Raw genomic sequence first — 21,113 nt, 5'->3', positions numbered from 1 at the left:
ATCATTCAATTTTGACAAGCGCCCCAACCCCGCTGGCTGAGAAGCAGCCCCAGACCATGACAGAGCCTCCTCCATGTTTTACAGATGGCTGTAGGGATGTTTGTACCGCTCTACTGACCTCCTCCATAAATACTGAAAGGCCAATAAAACTCTAATTCGTATTCATTTCCCAATAACAGCTGTTGCCAGTGATCTTCAGTCCAGTTACTGAGTAATTTGGCATACCTCAGCCTCTCTTCACATTTCTGATGAGGCTTCAGTGAACAGTAGATGGATCACCTGAGGGGTTAGATTTTCCTCTCAAGTCCTGTGTTAGGTATTTCCTAACATTTGGTGGGTGTGTTTGTTAAGTTTGGGAAGAAATTATGTTTTTGCAACAGATTGTTGGTACCAAGGTGCCTGCAGACATAATTTAAAATGGGTTCTTTGCAAAGTTGTCTGTGTAGACACAACACTGATTCAATTAGGTCCCTTTTACAAGGATTGGACTAAAAATGAGTAACAAAAAAAAGCAGCCAATGTTCAAAGAAAAGCTTTGAAAGACCTTTAGAAAGCCTAGAGAATTATTGCTCAAGACCACTTTAAAAAATGGCAAGAAAGTCTGGCTCCTTGTAGGCAAACAAAACTGTCGAAAATATTAAAATACTCAATTTATAGTTAAATGAAACTCTTCCAAATTATCGTGCAGTAGTGACATTTCCCCCCACTGATGAGCAACTCAATGTGCTATAGAAAAACAATTTCTGGTGTAAATACAAGTATATTACACACAGTGTGCACATATGGACAGATGGGGATTAGACTATGTTGCAAGCAGACTTTGAGGAGTTTCCATGGTCAGCGTAATCCATTTTTCTGTAAACCTTTCAGAGCCACATTTCAAGCCTACAGGGGCTGAATGCTCAATATCACAATATTAAGCTCAATATTAAGCCAAGCTGACAATGATAGTGTGTGTCACCATAAATCCACCTAGTATACCACAACAGAAAGCAGTTTTCAGGCTATAACATTTGGCCATTTGAGATAAGAAAAAGTCCTCCTGGGATTTTTTCAAAATTAAACACTGACATGCTTGTTTCACCCTGACTAAACATAGCTCATAGCGTGCCGCTTGAGGCTTTTCCCTCAAAGTCTTCTGAGTAAAACGGCGAGTAGTCTGAAGTAATAGACATGGACAGCTTTCCTGGACGCTCTCCACTGTCTTTGGCCAACTGAGCCTCAGTGTACCTGACAGCTTCTTGATTCTGGTTCAGCCATTGAAATGGAAAGAAAAAGAGCTTGGCTGGAAAACCCGTTTGGAGAAGCTGAAGGACAAGTGGGGTGAAGGCCAACTTGCCCACAGTCATGGTGCCCAGTAATTGGACAAGGTAAACACTGGCATGATGAGCTATCATCGAAGGAATGAGAGAGGAGGGAAAGGAAAAGGAGCAAATGAGGCCATGGGAGAAAATGAAAGAGACAGCTTAACAGCCCAGGTGTTTTGGGCAATTACTCTTTTCTTTTGGGTTTTGCTCATTTCCAGAGAGGCGCTGGAGGCTAAGCACAGACTTCTGCTACCGTTTCATCTGCACATACCTGTGAAGTCATCTAAAGCCGGTAAAGGTGAGCTGTTTTTTTGGTGCGACGAGGCAGAGCTGTGGAGATGCTGGCGTGCCAGGCAGTCACTTAAGATGTCAGATTCCAGCATCGTGTGCACCTGAACCTGACAACAACACAAAACGCATTACAGCCATATAGATACATGTCATATAACAGCACTGTGTTATCATGCTGGTGACCAAGTGTGGGTGTTTGCCAGCATGCAGGGATGAGAATAATTACGTTAAAGCTGCAGCTTAGTTGTCTTCCAACTATATGCTGTTGGGCAACGCAGCTCCCATGCAAGTTTAAACTAAATGACTTCTCTTTTGATTTCATTCAGTAAAGCAACTGAAAACACAGTGAGCGAGCTGCAGGAGGTTTTCTACTGTTCATTTATCAAAGAAATGAGTTTGCACCAGATGCCTGGTTCTTGTTTCATCTTGCGATCCAGCTTCTTGAGGTACAAAATCCAGAAATCTTATTAGGCAATCGTATTCCAAAAACGTTCTAGCAAAGTTAAGGCTAAACAATTGGCTTTATTTTCCAGCGCTAAACAGAACATCCCCCCGGAACTTTCCAAAACAATTTATTGACAGCTTCGGGATTCAGAAGAAGCTCGCGGCAGACACCCAGGAACCACAAAAGCGGCGTGAATAATCAGCAAGAAATGCTCACCCAAAGTAGCGTTCACGAAGCCAGAAACTTCAATCGCTGTGACACATCAGCTCGAATAAATGTATGCCCGTGAGGAGCTTAAGAAGCTCATCTTTAATATTTCAAAGTTCCAATTAGCCCCACAGGGTTTACTGCAGCACAGGGCGTGTCGACTGTGTCACAACTTACCAACACACGTGGTTCTGTTTAAACCAAACAAGGCATGCGAATACACACACAAAGCCCCAGTGTCACTCACAGGCCATAGAAAACAAACAAGGCCCAGATAAAGCAGAACAATAGGCTCCCTATTCGGACTTCCAGGGAGTGTGTGTAATACTTTGTTTTGTTGTATTTCATCCTACTGAATCATAAACATACCCACTCTCTCCTGCTGCTGCTGTAGTTCTCCAGAAATAAGACCTGCAACCCCCGAGAAGCCCCCTTTCTCTTTGAAAGTTATATAAAGAAGCAGTTCTCTACTATCTATAGTTAAGAAAAAAAATTCTGGAAGAACAACATTGTTTTGAACTTTAAGGTTAAACGGGAACAAACATGCATCTCATTTGCTTTTAAACATGAGGTAACAATCAGGAAATAAAATCAAGATGTAGCACCAGAAAAAACCCTGTTTTACTTTCTCTTCCTGAGCTTGTTCATTTTTAGCTACAGATTTTCTATTCAGGGTCTCATGAATGACTGTGTGTGTCTTTATGGAATTTAAAACATAACCTTTTTTGGGGGGCAATTTTTATGTTTTAATAATTATTGAAAAAAGCTGTCTATTTTTAACTGAAATGCCAGATTTGGGGAATGGCACACTCACTGATATTTTTAGGAAAGCAAAGCTTTTATTTGTGTGTCACTTTTACAGAAAGAAAATCCTTGTTCAGAAATTGCATGCTTTTACGGTCACTCATTTCTTCCAAATTGGATCAATTTTAAATGAATTCAAGTTCATTTAAATGATTTGGCACCTGCAGGCAGGACATCTGCCTCCAGATGTTAGGCTTGACCATAAATGCTTCAGTTTGGCTTTTGATTAATATGTCTTTCATTCTTTATTTTATGTAAATGTGTATGCTTATAATGGTGAGTATTGTTCCGTAACCACTGCTGATTAAGCAGCTGTCTATGTTGGCCAGGACTCTGTTGCGAAAGACATTTTAAACCTCAAGGGTCTTGTCACCAGCTTAAAATGAGGTTAAATACAAACATGCAGTCATGTGAATAATAAGGTTTCGAAATCTAAGTTCACCCTATGATCTAGCAGCAATAACCTGAAATAATTGTTTTCTGTATGACTTTATTAATATGTGGAGGAAATTTGGCCCACTCGTCTTTTCAACGTTGCTTCAGTCCATTGAGGTTTGCAGGAATTTGTTTATGTACAGCTCTCTTAAGGTCCCACCACAACATTTCAATCAGCCTGAGGTCCATTGCAACACCTTTTTAACCATTCTGTTGTAGAGTTTTTGCTGTTTTTGGACTCATTGTCCTGTTGCATGACCCAGTATAAGCAAGATATAAATGTAGGACAGATGGCCTTATATTGAATCTAAATATCGGTATACAGAGGTGTTCATGTTTGACTCAGTGGCTGCAAGGTACCCGGGTCCTGTGGCTGCAAAAGAAACCCAAATGATCACCGCTTCATCAATGTGGTTGATAGCGGCGGCTATGTTGTGTTTGTACTGATATGCTTGTTTTTTACCAAATGTGGGACAGTTGCCGACATTGTTTTTAGTTTGTAGAGCCTCTTTGTCATTTGTCATAATAACCTTCAAGTTTTGTGCTGAAATAAAATCAAAAACATGCATGGCTGCTCCTAATAACTTCATCAAATAATGAGTGGAGCCTTCATAGCAGTTTGTATTGTTTTCATTATTATGAGAAGAAACACAACTTAACATGTATTCCAAACAAGAGAAGACAAATATCCATCATAAATACAAACTCCAGATGTGCTGTGTATAATTGCAGACAGTCAAGTATAATAAATTGGGAAGGAAAAAAAAATCTATCAAGTAATATAACTTAAAACATTTCATGTTTTATGATGTTAAGCTGTTGAGAAATAATCAATTGATTCCAGTAAATTTCAGCCCTGTGAAGGTGGCTCAGGAATACAAGGCACTGATGTGATCCTGGTTTAAATTATGTACTTTTGATCCCATCCAATAAAAGCTTAAATATGACCCCACTATTGGACAACCTGATAGGTGAGTGGTTAGGGTGCACACTGCATGTTTTACTCCTGGCTAGACGGACCTTTATTGAATGTCTTTTCCACTATCCACCCAAACCATCCATTAAGGGCAAAAAAAATGCAGCTCAAATTTAAAAAAACGTCCCCAGGTTGCTTTTAAAAATGCTTTGGCCATAATTTTTTATTTCTAACCACACTTTCTGAATCCTCCCTTTGCTTCTGAACGACACACAGTCAAGTTTTAAAAACATAGAAAGGTTTTAATGTTCATTACCTTGACCTCCTTTTCCTGAAGGCCTTTGGCTGAATGAGCTTTGACGTGCTTTCGTAATGAGCTGGGGTCAGTGTAGCGCTTGGTGCATCCCGGTATCTGACAGGCGTATGGTTTCTGTGAATGAACCACAAGAAGGAGAGGTGAGAGAAGTTTGACTGAACATTTAGAAGCACCTTGGTTTAACTTTCTGTTATAAAAAGAAAACAGGTGTGCTGCTATTAAAAAGAGCACAAATTATTTTTTGGTGTTTTGGGGAACACTTTCTCCTGCAACTCTTCTTCTAGCGGATTGCAAAAATTTAGCAATGTTGATTTCAGTACTGAGCTAAGGAGAACAAACCTTTTTTTGCACAGAAAACACAACAAAAATAGCACAACACGCCAAATTAAACCCAGAGCTTGAGAGTTATTATTAGATTTACTGTAAGGTGCAGACTACACCATCTCTTATATATCCTACATTATGTATTGAGAAGGTTACGAATTTTCTACACCAGAACTGAATAATATTCACAACACGATGATGATTTTATAGTCTCATCAGATACAACGATGTCAAACATAAAATGTGTGTACAAATAATGGCACAAGTTCAGATGACTCACATCCACACTGAAGGCATAAACATTTAGGATAAAGATCGTAAATGTGGCTACTTCTTGTGACAACTGGACTAACAGAGGAAGAAAGAAGATGTAGTTCTGTCAACATTTTACATAAAGTGCTCCTCAGCTGAAAGGGAGGATATTTACCTTTCATCTGCAGGCTTAAAAGAGGGGAAGAGAGAAGAGAGTTTAGCCATAAATCATTTCATTCATAAAGTAAACTGTATGAGCTACCTGCAGTCTTTGTATTCATATAAAAGTATTTATTTCTGCACATTATTTCCTGAAGGAATAAACATTTCATAGCAGGCTAAAGCAGCTGGAAGACAAAGTATTTTCTGGTGTAATGATATAAAATACTACAGTTAACTGAGTCCTCCTGAAATAAGTAAAATGAGTAACATCGTGGAATGTGTGTTGAAATGTTTTTTACTGTACAAATAGCTCATTTCTTATATGCAGACAGGTTTTCATCATTTTACTTCGAAGTAGAAAGTTGAGTAAGATGACTGTATTTCACAATTTAGTGAATAAATGAGCTCATTGCCATGAATCTCAGATCTCTTTTTTATTCGCTCTTTTTCATTGCCAAGTATTTAACAGGTGGATTCAATTATACATTCATGAAAACACATGTACAGTGTTTATTTGAGCCTTTTGGGTTTATGTGCTGGGATGTGAGCACTACAAGTCAAAAAAATAATGAGCGTCAGGTTTGATGATCGTATTTTTCAGGACATTTTAGCAGAAAATGTGACGAGAGCTGTGATGTAGTTAACACTGCCCAGTTTCTCATCTTTGTACGTGGGATTACGAAAAAAGTTTGAGATTACAGCAGAGATCACAGCTGTGTGCTAGATGAAAGAGACTATGACGAAGAGTGATTTGTTAAATGAAATCAGATAAACTTGCTGCTGTTACATTAGTAGCGAAATCTGACTAAAACTGATCATTTTGTGTTGTATTATAAACCAGGAGGTGTTGCACAAGTCAGAGCTAAAACAACACATTGTTGATGTTATTGATGCTGTTATTGATGCTGCACATCCATGATGAGAATCTGGCATTCCAACATATCCAAGAAGTTCTCAGTTGGGGGCATTTGAATACAGTGAATCTGTAAAAAGCTCTGATCTGAGCTTTATGAAGAAGCCAACAGAAGATAGGTACACTGTGGTATTAAAGGGATAGACATAGTCAGCAACAATACTCAGGTAGTGTAGTGTGGTGTTTAAACTACACCAAGGGTGCCAAAAAAAGGAAAAAAAGATAAAGAAATTGCCAAGAAAATACCCCTGTACCACCACCAGCCTAGACTGTTGACACGTAGCAGGGTGGATCTATGCTTTCGTGTTGTTTTTATGTTTAAATTCTGATCTTAAAAGAACCAGACAAGGCAATATTGTTTCTCCAATCTCCTCTGGAGGAAATGCAGAGTAAAGCTGAGCTTAGTGAGGTAGGAAAAACAAATCACCATGGGCAACAGTGAGGTGTTTTGGGCATGACTTTTTATCTGCTTCTTAGCGTGGAGCATCCCAGACAACATTTGAAAACCCCTGCTTTTCAAAATGACTTCTTTCTCTGTAATTAGTCATTTGCCTGAAGATCTAATATGGAAACACTGCAAAGAAATATCATTTCTTTTTTCTTTCTAATATGGCAGCTTTCAGCATATTTGTCACACTTATCTTTGTAAAATATAAAAATTTAACTCAGCTTTTAAATGATAATTTCATTTATTAAGGGAGAGAACTATCCAAACTTAACTTGCCCTGTGAGAAAAAGTAATTTCCCCCTTAAATTGATGAATTAATTAAAAAAAAAAATAGGACCCATCTAATAAAGGGAAGTAGGCTAAAAGATCTCAATAACAACAAATAATGCTACAATCTAAAGAAACAGATGAGAAACTCCTCTGTCATTGACATCTGTCTGTCTGGAAATGAAGACAGATGTATGAAGTCATTTCTAAGGCTTTGGGACTCCAGCGAACCGCAGTGAGAGTCATTATATACAAACGGAGAAAACTCGGAACAGTGGTGATCATTCCCAGGAATGACTGACCCACCAAAATTACTGCAAGAGCAAATTGACGACTCATCCAGGAGGTCACAGAAGAACCCAGAACATTCTAAAGAACTCACTTGCCTCAGTTAAGGTCAGTTTTTGTGATTCAACAATTAAAAAAAGAGACAAACGAAGAAACATCTTGATAATCCTCAAGACTTTTGTGTCTCGACACTGTTGGACTAATGAGTGAAAAGTAGATTGTTTGGAATGTCTGACTCCTGTTACATCTCATGTTAAACTAACACTTTTCATATAAAGAACATCATACCAGCAGTGGCAGTAGTGTGATGGTCTGGATCCAGACAACCATAGTTGAGGAAACCATGAATTTTGCTCTTTACCAGAAAATCCTGAAGCTAAATGTTTAGCTATCAATTCAAGCCCTGAAGCTCAGGCTCAGTTTGGTTATGCAGCAGGACAGTGATCCAAAAAACGTCAGCAAGTCCACCTCTGAATGGCTGAAATGCAAAAAAAAAAAAAGAGCCTTTGAAGCTTGGCCTTAGTCAAAGTGTGGATTTAAATGAAATTGAGTTGCTTTGGCATGACCATAAACGGTCTGTCCATGCTTGAAAACCCTCGAATGTGGCTGAATTAAAACAATTCTGCAAAGAAGCCAAAATTCCTCCACAGTGATGTTATTATCACAAAAACTTGAAAATTTGATTGCTGTTTGTGTTGCCAAGGCTGGCACAACTAGTTATTTAGTATTTAGTATTTATTTATTTATTGTCATTGTCAAGAACAATGAAATTGCGTTTGGGGCTTCCATACAACCCCAAAAAAAGAAGAAAATAATAAATACCCCTTAAAACCCAAGTGTACATATTTAACCCAGTGTGACTTCAATGCAATAAGACAATCCTTAGCAATAATGTTCGTAGAAATTCAGACAAAGACCTGAGAAACATGACAAAATACAACAATGCAACCCATTCAATATTATTGTACTGTGAGATATGATATCAGATATGATAGTTATCTATTTAAGAAAGAGGGGGGGGGGGGGGGCAGGAGGGGGAAGAGAATAAAGATATGATGCACCAATGCAGACCAGTTCATTGCTATTAAGAAGTTGGATATGGTTATTGTCCGTGAGAGGGGGGCAGAGAGTTCAGGAGCCTCACGGCCTGTGGATACAGGCTGTTGGCCAGTCTGGATGTTCTGGCCTGTATTAGGTTTAGGAGTCAGCTGCTTTTTCACAAAGGTTCAGGTAGGATTGGATAAGCTTTTTTCCTTTATCATATAAAAAAGAAAAAACAGCATTTTTGCATTTTACCTGGGTTATCTTTGGCTAATGTTAAAAACTGTTTGATGATCTTGGGTTTGACAGTAATGCAAAAAACAAAGTAGTATTGAAAAATCACTTGTATTTTTTAATGATGCCACAAAACAATGAATGAAGCAAATAAGTAAAAATGTTACTGTAAAAAGAATTTTTAGTAGAAATATATCAGGACAGGCTTGACTATAATAATGCTTGTGTCAGTGGGATTGTTATTTTTCTAATGTCTGCTCGATTTTTCTTCTCCAGTATTCCCAATTTTTGTGTAATCCTTAAACAAATACATTTCAAATTATAGACATGCAATACCAACGTAGATCTGGCATCAGAGTAAGTGCTACTCTACAGTGTCTGGGAAAAAAAAAAAAGGAAAAAAAAGGGGGCAATTTCAAAACTATTTCAGGAAAAATATTCCCTGTGAGACCAGCTCAGTTCTCTCTTAGTCTAAACAGATCAGCACCAAATGAAGTGCTGTCTTTCTAATCTTAGCATAAATTCAGGGTAATGACATGCAAAGTGGTTATGGCAAATGACAGCTCTGAGACAGACTGTAAATTCATAAACTGCATATCAGTTTCCAATTATGTGTGCCAAAAAAATTTTGAAATCTTTTTTTCCTGTTGCCAGGGCTCAACCCAAAAAAACCCAAAACAAAACCCTGGCATTATTCAGCACCACATTTCATATCGGATTTGTCACAGTCCATCACCTTTTTGCACTTCACTGCCATCGTAAAATGAAAGCTCTCAATGCTTTTAATACATTTCCAAATTCTCAAAACAAACCACATTTTTATGTTATGTGAGCGTTAACTTAGAAAGGTAATTCCTGCTTGAGCCTGCACTTACTTTAGGACAAAATTCCCCAAAGTGTCATATTAGTAACACAATACAAGCTGTTTAATCAAACTTGAAAAACATTTCTTGGCCTGCCGTTGCACTACTCAGCAGTTATTTACATTCAGACAGGCTTCCACTGGGCCTCCAGGATGGCGCCAGATGTGTCTGATTGTTAATTTGTGACGCAACTTCGAAGCCCCCATTAGCCAGTGTGAAACCACTAAAGGGAGAAAATAACTTGCTGTAATAACAGTGGCGCGAATCGTGAAGCTCCATCTCATCCGTGTAATAAGAGATCTGATTCGCGGGATTACAGCTAAATTCTCATCACTTGTCAGCAGGAGTAGAAATAACTGTGGTCTGTAGGGTAAATCCACAGCAGGTATGCAGTTTCACAATCCCAAAAATGTCAGACTGTAAAGCAGAGACCACCTCACACCTTATATTACTGAGCAAATATTATTTATCTTAATATTCAGAGCAATTATGTGTAGTCTTGTGTTTTTAAAGTGTATGGTCTCATGCATTGCAGCAATTTTTAAACATAATTTATTGTGTATTTTGTATAAATGTTTCAAGTAAATTCACCCAGACAGACATGAGCAGTGATACTATAGATTCACTCGCCACTTTTTTAGATACACCTGTTTATTTGCTCATTAATGCATTAATCTAATCAGCCAATCACATGGCAGCAACTAGGCTTACTGAGGCATGTAGACATGGCCAAGACAACCTGCTGAAGCTCAAACTGAGCATCAAAATGAGGGAGAAAGGTAATTTAAACATCTTTGAACACGGCATCGTTTTGGTTCCAGACAGGGTGGTCTGAGTTTTTTGGAAACTGCTGATCTACTGGGAATTTTTCCACGCAGTCATCTGTAGGGTTTACAGAGAGACAAAATTAAAAATACCTGCTTGATGTCAGTGGTCAGAGGAGAATAGCCGGATTCTTTAACCTGACAACAACTCAAATAACCTGAATGAATAGCACGTTGAACCTTGAATCAGATGGGATACAGCAGCAGAAAACCACAATGAATGCCACAATAGAACAATAGAAGACTGGATTTCTGCTCTAACGTTCGGATGGTAGGGTCAGAATTTGGTATCAACAACATGAAAGCACGGATCTATCCTCCCTTGTTTCAGCGGTTCAGACTGCTGGTGGTGTAATGGTGTAGGGGATATTTTCCCTTAGTACCAGCTGAAGATCATTTAAACATCACGAGGTACCTGAGCACTGCTGTAGTGTACCCATCTTCTGATGGCTGCTTCCAGCAGATTCGTAAAGCTCAAATGTTCTCCAACTGATTTCCGAACATAAAAATGAGTTTACTATGCTCAAATGACATTTACAGTCATCAGTTTCACTCCCATAGAGCACATTTCGGATGTGGTGGAATGGCAGTTTGGCATCATGGATGTGCAGCCAACAAATGTGCAGCAACTGTGCAGCATAGTGTTGAATCCAAGCAATGAAGAGATAAGTCAGTTCTGAAAACAAAAGTGGATTTAACCTCCTAAGACCCGAACTCTTCCACGGCATGCATTTTTAATTTCTCTTTGATATTTGGGCTGATTGGGGCCCGATGAATGTAAAAACAAAGAATTACTAGATTTTTTTTTACCTTATTTTTGTTTTTAAGAAAAATAAGAGCCACATATGAGGATATTCGTTTAAAATTTTGATAGAACAGTAGCAGCAAAATTGAGTATTTTGGTCTAAATAACCCAAAATGTGATGTCCACATATGTGGACGCCAGGTCCTAAGAGGTTAACCCCATACTACGAAAGTGTATCTAACCCAGAGGCTCAAAAGGAAAAGTCAATTTCACTCAGTTATTTTTAGGTAAATACCATCTGCCAAGAAGGTGATGTAACTGACTGCTTTGTTTTGTTTTGTTATTTGTTACCAGGTTTGCTCAAAAAAGTTATACTGTGCATCAAAGGCTTGGAGGTGGACAGAGATTTCCAAATATTAAATTATTTTGAATAACCTTAGACACTAAAATGTTGTTTAAACATAAAAGTTATGACAGGTTCATCTACAAGATTCATCCAAACTGTAGCAAAGCACTCTTACTTTATATTTAAAGTTATTCTAAAACTTATTTTAAATTTTTTAGAATTCAGTACTTTTTTCTACAATATTTTAAATGAGATTAAAAAAAAATAAAGCGCTTTCTGAAAAGACCTCATCATATTATTAAATCCTATTTATTTAAAAAACAGTTCTTCAACAATCTAATAATACAAGTAAATGTCCTCCAATAACATTTTACCCAAGGGACGGAAGTTTTATCAGAAATATCTTGTGAAAGTCTTGATCCAGCTGATTTTTACATCATTATTATAAAATCACTTCATAACATTTTCCATGTTTTGCCAACAAACACTTTGGTCCAAAAAATTTAACTAATCATTTCAGCCGATAAAAATAAGTGTAATGGTTTAATAACTAATGTTTTTTCCCTAAAATATAGTCAAGCAAAGTTATTATGTAATATTAAAAAATATATATATATTAAAGTAGATAAATACCATACTAATGCAGCATTTAAATACATCCCCTGGGCATGAGAACACCTTCATGGAAAGAGTGACAATGCTGGCACGACACTTGACACCTGGTACACAAGAGTGGATTACGAGAAAAGGCCTGTTTCTGTTCTTTCTCAGGCTCCATCAGCTGTGGATTTCATAACTTATTTTGCAGTTGTAACCTTAATTTATGATCATCAAGAGCACGGGGGACACTCACTCCCACTAGTTTGAGTCCCCTGATGAATTTAATGTCGTTACTGTAGATGGTGTGTATGAAAATTCCTGGAAATTCACGCTGTCTTCACGGTTGAATGGATTCTATTTTTTCCCTGTTTTGTATAAACTGATCTGACACAAGCAGACTCTGCACAGCAAGTTAAAATTGGCTCACACGCACTAGCAGTTTATCTTCCCGAGTCATTCCCAGAAGGTCCCATAGAAAGCTGAGGGAGAGGCAGTCTGCTGCACTTTAACCCTCTGAGGTCTCAGCCACTGTTTTCAACTGTCTGCTGCCTCTGTTAACATAGCACTACATCTACAACAAAGCACATATAAAATCCTGAATAAATGCGGTACTGTAAAATAATTAACGCGTTTTAAGCACACCTGTGTTGGTATGAAAGTTTAAAAAGTCAATTTAATGTTTATTCATTTTTCAGCACACGTCTAAAAAAAGACCAAATTGTGCTATATAAATAAACTTGCCTTGCCTAAAGTTCTCATGTGGCAAACAGAATTATAATATTGTGGTCGGCGATTAGGTGGAACCTTTTTCTCCTTAACCCTAACCTGTACACCGTACCTTTGTATTTAAAACAACCGCTGAAGTTTGGTGGGGGTACTGTCATCACAAAAGTCACAAAAACACAGTCTGTTTTTCAGGATTACTTTGAAACAAATGTACCTCTAAAGAAAGTTTATGTCACTTATGTTGTCCAGACAAATCAGGTACATGTCGCCGTGCCAACCCAAGTAACAGAGCTCTAACATAAGTGGCAACATTGTAGCCCAAACCATGATTTTGTATTATTTTTTTTATAAACTTAACCCAGAGGTTTTAAATATCTAAACCCAATCAGGTAATTTATTTTTAACTAACAACATAGTTAAAAATACTAAAAAAGGAAACATGTATGACTCAAACTTGCATCTCCGGCTGTAATGACTACCTCCACTACGACTCACTACAAAATAAAAATCATGTCCAGAAACACAGTGCACTAGATTAGAGCTGAATTCATTTTCCTACGCCACATTAGCAAGAAGCTTGTTTACCTGAATTTCCCCAATGAGGGACAATAAAGGATATTTCTATTGTACTTCTAGAGATTGTGACCATTTCCCAAGCTGTGTTAAACTTATTAAACTGCATTAGTTTAGAAATACTATGTTGACAAAAAAAAGTGTAGAAATCTACAGTTTTGCTGTGTGTGCTCTCATTAAAGAGTAATAAAGTTGTTGCTGTGGTATTGGGATCCTACATTGTTTGAATTATCAGCCTTAGTGCATTTACACAATATGCAATTAGGGCAAAGGCAAAATACAGCAACAGAATGGGCATTAATGCCAGTGAGTGTCTTTAATTACAAGAGTTAATATAGCATACAAACATGTCAAGAAAAGCTCGTTTTTTTGTCTCCATTTTAAAAATGGCGCTATTTCCAACATACAGCAGTTCAACCAGGCTGAAAGAGGTTACATGCATGTATGATGAGTTCACTGTCTCTGACCCAAGCCAGAATAATTCTTCATGTTATCTTCAGATTCTTTCTGTACTTGCATATAGCGTGTTTACATGACCTTGACCTCTTTGTGACCTACTGTTATGGTGACGTTTGCTTGGAGAAGCAAAAAGCAACCAGCTATTGAGTCCACTCTAATACTACAAACTGACAGAAAGCTCAAATTAGGAGAACGTGCACTATAATAGAGCACATCCTAAATGGAAGGAGCCCACTGACCGTGTCCAGATGTGTGCGCTGGTGTTTAGCACGATCACTGGAGTTGCTGAAAGCCTTGAGGCAGCCGGGGTGCTGGCAAATGTAAGGTTTCTCCCCCGTGTGGCTCCTCAGGTGGATCTTCAGGTTCTCCAGACGGGAGAACGCCTTGGAGCAGCCCTCAAACTAACAAATAGAAAAGCAGAAGATTTTATATAGAAAAATTATTTAAGAAAATGTGCCTAGATTATCTTTAAAAATTAGTAAAAGTGGCACTTTGCCCATCAGCGTACACTCAACAATGACAAAATGAAACCATGTGTTTAGACATTTTTGCAAATCAATTGCATTTAATACCATCAGTTAGTGGGGAACCATACACGGTGAATATGTGCCATCCTATGTTTTCCAAATATTAAAAAGAATGTTCGTAACAGGACAACGCATTAACCCATTCCACTCCTGAGGCGCCTGTATTAGAAGGAGACCGTGTGATATTTAAACAGAACCTGTTGCTTTTTATAAAGACTAGTAAGCAAGTCTACATTCACTCAACAAGTTGCTTAGTGAAACCATGACTAAGAAGATCCAGCAGGTAACAGGTAATGGAGTAAAAATATTTAAAATTGGTTCAGCAGTATCAGTGTTTACTAATATATTGTCATTAGTCTGCTTCTTTCATAATTAAAGATTAAAGAGGAGTTAAAGGATTTTTTTTTTCCATTTATATATTTTAACTGTACTCAGATGCACTGAAAAAGCAGTAGATGAAATAACTTGATAGTGTTGTGCACACTGCTGATAATAGTTGTGTAACAATCTAAAAAGAGGGCTTGAAATTCAAATCCTAGATACTGTCACCTTAGAGAGTTGAATGTCATATCGCCTAAAAGCTACCGCCACCGCTTTAATCCAGTGACAAGCAGTCCCGACTCACTCCGCTGACCCGATACTCGTTTCTCCTGTTCACGCTGGCCATGAACACGGGTATAATGTGCTTCATATAAAAGTAATGGGTTTCAAAAACCCCGGTGTGACCAACTTTTTTGTGAAAGTGCATGCAGTGAGCCAAAATAAAGCTTCAGCACTTTGAGAACGTAACAGTTTATTTAAAAATTTGGGAAAAAGAATGTTCATAACTGGACGATTTCTGTCACTTTATTTGAAAAGTTTGGGGGCTTTTAAGTGCAGTTTGCCATCAGTTTATTGCATTTACACAAGAAATCAGTGTCTAGTTCTTGAAAGATTTTAAGATCTACCGATTCAAATCTGTGACGGTAGACTAACAACTACATGAGAATTAAAAAAAAAAAAAAAATCATTCTGACATCTCTTTAGGGACTCAAAACAAAATAACAAAACTACAACATAAACTAAGAAATCATTAAATCCCCTTATGATCCTTTAAAATGCTTAAGTTGTAACTACGTTTGACATAGAACTTAATGTCCTTACAGAAAAAACTAAACCAGAGGCAATGTACCAGTATTTATATCATAAACTTCAGGTAGTGGCTGTTCTCCACTCAGAGAAAAAAAACGTAGCCAAAACCACACAAACACACACGCACCGACTGCGGTAGGTACTGTTTCAATGAGCCTCAGCATGCTTACATACTGCCCGACATACTGCCTATGGTTTATATCTTTACAGAAATTCCAATTTCTACTGATCAGTGTTTCATATTGTATCTTTATGTCAGAACGCCAAATATATGGAAATATTTAAAAAGGAAGTAAGAGACAGCATAGACCAGGGGTGTCCAAGTCCAGGCCTCAAGGACCGGTGTCCTGCAGGTTTTAGATATCACCCTGGATCAACACACTTGAATCAAATGGTTAGTTCATTACCAGCCCTCTGGAGAACTTCAAGACATGTTGAGGAGGTAATTTAGCCATTTAAATCTGCTGTGTTGGATCAAGGTCACATTTAAAACCTGCAGGACACCAGACCTCGAGGCCTGGAGTTGGACACCGCTGGCATAGACACACGCAGAAGATTTACATATAGACCAGGGGTCCCCAATCCCAGTCCACGAGGGCCGGTGTCCCTGCAGGCTTCAGATGTGTCCTTGATCAATCACAGCTGATTTAAATGGATAGATTACCTTCTTAACAGGTCTTGAAGTTTTCCAGAGGCCTGGTAATGAACTAATCATGTGATTCAGGTGTGTTGACCCAGGGTGAGATCTAAAACCTGCAGGGACACCGGCCTTTGTGGACTGGGATTGGGGACCCCTGATTTAGACCATTTTCATTTGTCAGTATTTTTTATATTTAGAAAAAGGTTTTGAATCAAAATAAAATAATTTTTTATTCCCATGACACAATTTACTCTATAGATTTAACTGTTCTCTCTTCAAAATGACAAAGAAAAAAAATCAAGACCGATCATCGTGTGTGTGACACTTAAATTTGCATTTAAAAGAAAATAATCCCCTTATAATCTATAGATATTTTATAGATTCTATACAAATATTATATTTATTTCTTAAAACTTTTGATAAAATCTTCAGAAAATTGGTCTCTAGACTCAGTTCTAGTTTAGCACTGAAGGCTTGAATAAAGTAATTCTTTTACATTTTTTTTTTAATATCCAGAATTTATTCCACACATTTATTAGCCATCACTAATGAGTCTATAAATGTCACTCACCTCATTAGGTTTAATAAGCCTGTACATAAAAAACACACTACATCATCTTGATTAATTAATCCAAGCTTTGAAAACACCTCGCCACAAAAATACAGACGGGCAATTGAAGCATTCAAACACTGAGTCACACAAGAACACAGATGAAGCCCTGAGAAAGTGAAGCTGTAACATTTCAACAATGTGCAGCTGTGAAGTCAAACCTCACAACATTAGTCTGAGTTATCTGAGAAAAAAAAGAAGCTTTTTTGTAGTTTAATCCATTGCCACAGGAGGACAATATTTAAGATCTATAGTTTATGTTCTGATATTTAATGCAAATGTAATTTACTCTACATTTTTCAAGACTTAATATCTTTGCCATTATTAATTTTTATTCCCCTTTGAAAAAGCACCTACTTTTTCAAAACAATTTTTCTTCTTATTTTACTAATACACACAACCCTGCCAATGTTCGCACATACAGACACACACACTTATAATTTAAAACTACGTTATCAGGAATAGAGATGGCACGATACCACTTTTTTATGTCCGATACCGATACCGATATCATAAATTTGGATATCTGCCGATACCGATATGAATCCGATATAGTGTTTTTTAATCAACAAAACTGTTTTTTTAAATATCTTGCTGCATTTTGTATAAGTTCATACTCAAGTTTAAAACAACAACTACACTAAAGCTATTCTGTTATACCTGTATACAAAAAAAATATTTCATAGTTCAGCAATACTGATCAATCTAATAAACTTAAACCTACACCATCCTCCCTATTCTGGTATTTTAAAGAGTACTTAGCGTAAATATTAAGCAACCTAACTAATAGGGTTCCAACTCCCAGCAACAACAAAAATAAAAAAATAAAAAAATAGGGAACCACCCCTCACGCTCCACCTCATGATGCTTAATCGACGTAATCAACCTTAATTTGATGCAGTGTGAAAAAAAAATGCACAGAAATCAATTATTTTTCAAGAAATATTAAATAGATTCAACATCTTTCTTCAACAAAATTGCAGACTGCACAGATGGTACCTTCCCAAAGGAAAAAGTACTATAGCTTACTAGGGTATATATTTATATTAGACTTAATAGTCACTATATACAGTAATGGACTTCTATTCATTTTACATCAAATTAAAACTTTGGGTGTCAGATAATTATTTATTAAAAGCTTGACATTTTAAATGAGAATAAGAAAGAAAAGTATGTCTTTGTGCCCCCTTTTCCCTGTTCATGCCCTATCGGCCCCCCTGGCTAAACTTTGCTAGATCCGCCCCTGCACAGTTACCAGCCGTCAGCTGCGTACAAAAAGATCCTCGAGTAGAAAGTAATATTAAATAAATTCTAACAACAGCTTATCAAGCTTAAACGTGCTGCTGTTGTTCAGCCGCTGGTTTCCTCTTTCTGGTGCAAAGTGGGCCAAAAGCAAACTAGAGAGACGGACTCGCGACAGAAAAGCCGATCAGCTGATCATTAAGCAGTTTCATGATTGAAGTAGCAGCGAGAAGAGGCAGTCGCCTGTTAAGCTTAACGCAGGAATGCTTTACAAACATTCAGAGATGGACTTACACACTTGCTTTACTTCTCTCGGGGATAACTTTGTCGGAGATGAAATGCCGGGTTGCTAGCGAAGCTCCAAATGCTATCCAGACCACCGACAGGTCCCGCATGCCACAGCCGCTCTATCACGTGATGCATACTGCTCCGACGTGCTAACGTTCTGAGGTGAGTTACGGCGTGTTGCAAGTTTTGTGAGGTGCTTTCGTGATATTTAATGGATCGGATTACTTTTTTTTTTTTTCTCCGATATCCGATCCAGTAATTTAGGCCAGTATCGGACCGATACCTAATATCGGATCGGTCCATCTCTAATCAGGAATGAAAAAGACGATCACTCCACACTATATCAGGTACACCTTGTCAGTACTGGGTTGGACCCTCTTTTGCCTTCACAGGCATCTTACTGTAATTCTTGGTGGTGCAGATTAAACTAGGTGCTGTTTACACCAAATCCTAACCCTACAACCCAAATTTAACATCAGAAATCAATACTCGTCACACCAGGTGATGTTTTCTCTGATATTCTACGGTCCAATTTTGCTGAGGCCATGCAACTTGTATATTCAGGTTCCTGTTATTAGGTAACAGGATTGGCAGATGATGTTCTTCTGCTTCACTGATTGTAAAGAGTTGTTATTGAAGTTCCTGCCGTCTTCTATTAGACCAACAAGGCATTTACGCCCAGAGAACTGCTACCGATGGGATTATTTCATTTATAAACCATTCTCTGTAAACCTTACAGGTGGTTGTGCAGGAAAATCTGCGTAAATTAGAAGTATTGGAAATACTCAGACCCGACCATCTGGTACTAACAATCATGCCACCGTTTGATGCCCAGTTTAAACTTCAGCAGGTTGTCTCGAGAATGTCTTCATCCATGTCTTGGGTTGCCATGATTAGCTGATAGATATCTAATACCTAAAAACAAACAAACAAAACTAGCTAATGGGTAAAGTTTCATAAAAGAAAAAAAAAAACAAGCCCTGCAGTTTATACTACAGATGTGATATAATGACGAGTAAAAGAACCATTGACTAATACTTATTATTTATAATTACATATTTGGTACTCTCTTGAGTCTTATAATTCCTGCTAAAAATAGGAAGACATTTTATTCTGCCTTTACAGCTGATAATATTAATTTTTCAGACAATGCTCGTCATTCGAGGGTCACTGGTTTTGGTCTTTTCATGGTTATATGACAGACAGATCATAAATGTACATACATGTGTATTTTATTGAAGCATCATAAATTACACATGATGACTCTCACACAGTGGGTTTAGAGGTGCTTTGAGAACTCGTGTTTACAGCCTGAGGAACACCTGTCCAATCTGGGGCTTGACATTACGAGCTGGTAAATAAAGCTGAATTCATTAACAAACACTGACTGCATTCATGTGAGATATATTCATTTTCCACTACAGCACCGGGAATGACTTAATTCACATCTTCTGGCATAAGAACTTTATGAAAATGAAATGACGTTATTCACGTAGTTCAAGTTTGACTAATGACTAATTTTTTGTGTTTGTTGATTTAATATTTATTAGTTGGCAGCAGGCTGGATCACTATAATGAACTAATTCACTTATGAAGGAAGTGTATCCCAGAGTGAGAACTTCTGAATGAATTACTAATCCTTAGGCTGATGACAGCAGGGAATAACGGAGAGAGCTGCTCAGGGATGGGGACTTGGCACCAAACAGCAGGTCATAATGGGGCAGATGTATTCAGGTCATGAATTATTGAGCTTCATGAAGTGACTCATGACAGAAGTGATGCAGGATGACGCATCGCTGGGGCTCAAAGGCCACTGTTGTGATGGTAAATGTAGAAAGGACCGTGTTTTCACACCAGCGTGGTTGTAGATCTGTCTTTATCTTAGTGGCCTGGGTTAAATTTATGGCTCAAATATATGAGCCTCTTTTTTTAATTATTTATTGACATTTAAAGTTTTATCTGCTGAAACTAGCGAGCTATAGAAGCAAACCCATTGGGTGTTTTTTGTTTGTGCAATGAACAAAACAAAGGAAAGATTCTGCATCCATCCACTTCCTGCTGCTTATCTGGGTCTGGGCTGTGGGGCAAGCAGTCAAGGCAGTCAAGGCAGTCAAGGCAGCCCCCCCCCCCCTCCCCCCTCCAGAACCTCCCTGTCTCAAGACCCCCACAGAGGGACACCAAGTTACTTTCCACTGTGAAATAATCAGGTAATCAACCTTTTAATTCTATAAATGAAAAAGGGAAAATCAGATTAAGTTACACATAATGTGACAGGAAAATATATATATATAACAATAGATGCATACACATTTTACTGTGGTTTTCTTCTACTCTTGTGCTGCATTTCTGAAACTGCATAGGTAATAATCCTGGGGACTTGTAGTATTCAAAAACTGCACACAATGGCCACAAATATGAAAAACCATCTTTTTGTCTTTAGGAACATACTTTCCATAAGAGACAATCATTTAGCTGCTGATCTAAGGACAATGCATAATGTCTATGCTAGGCAATAAATTAAATGCATCTGTCAGAAAAGGCTCAGGGTGATCAGCGGTTTTCGTATGCTTAGACACATCCTCCATTCATACATTCATTCATTCCTCCTCTGGCATTCATGAGTCAGGGAAACCTGTTGTGACGAGAGGAAAAGGTTTAAATCATTTCCCTGTCTAACAGATGGTTCATCAGTCTGGCAGAAATCAGTAGAAGACTGTGAGCTCATTAATGCCTTTCAAACCCAGTTAAAGCTCCAAGTGGCCCTGGCCCATGCGATGCTGGAAAGGATGAGATACTGTATGTTTTGACTGACTGTTCTAAGATTTGGCATGTGCTGGATAAATCTCTCCAAGTGAAGGGAATAAACAAACAAACAAAAAACGTTCATTC

The 21,113-nt window shown here is 37.9% G+C and overlaps 1 protein-coding gene across 1 annotated transcript in view; it reads right to left on the bottom strand.

Annotated features, from left to right (window-relative positions):
• glis1a (GLIS family zinc finger 1a) overlaps positions 1–21,113 on the bottom strand; it is a 67,672-nt gene that overhangs the window by 11,729 nt on the left and 34,830 nt on the right. The window contains exons 4-6 of the mRNA XM_085255070.1: positions 14,026–14,187; positions 4,722–4,835; positions 1,579–1,705 (exon numbers count right to left, since the gene is read on the bottom strand). Coding sequence (XP_085111196.1) covers positions 1,579–1,705; positions 4,722–4,835; positions 14,026–14,187 — 403 coding nt within the window. The remainder of the gene's footprint in view (positions 1–1,578; positions 1,706–4,721; positions 4,836–14,025; positions 14,188–21,113) is intronic.

Source organism: Mchenga conophoros, linkage group LG18 (assembly GCF_057382185.1).
Source record: "Mchenga conophoros isolate Kocher_MC1m ecotype Shallow Benthic linkage group LG18, M_conophoros_male_GT1.1, whole genome shotgun sequence".
Taxonomy (NCBI): domain Eukaryota; kingdom Metazoa; phylum Chordata; class Actinopteri; order Cichliformes; family Cichlidae; genus Mchenga; species Mchenga conophoros.
The sequence above is the reverse complement of the archived record's forward strand: the minus strand, read 5'-3'. Positions and strand labels throughout refer to the sequence as shown.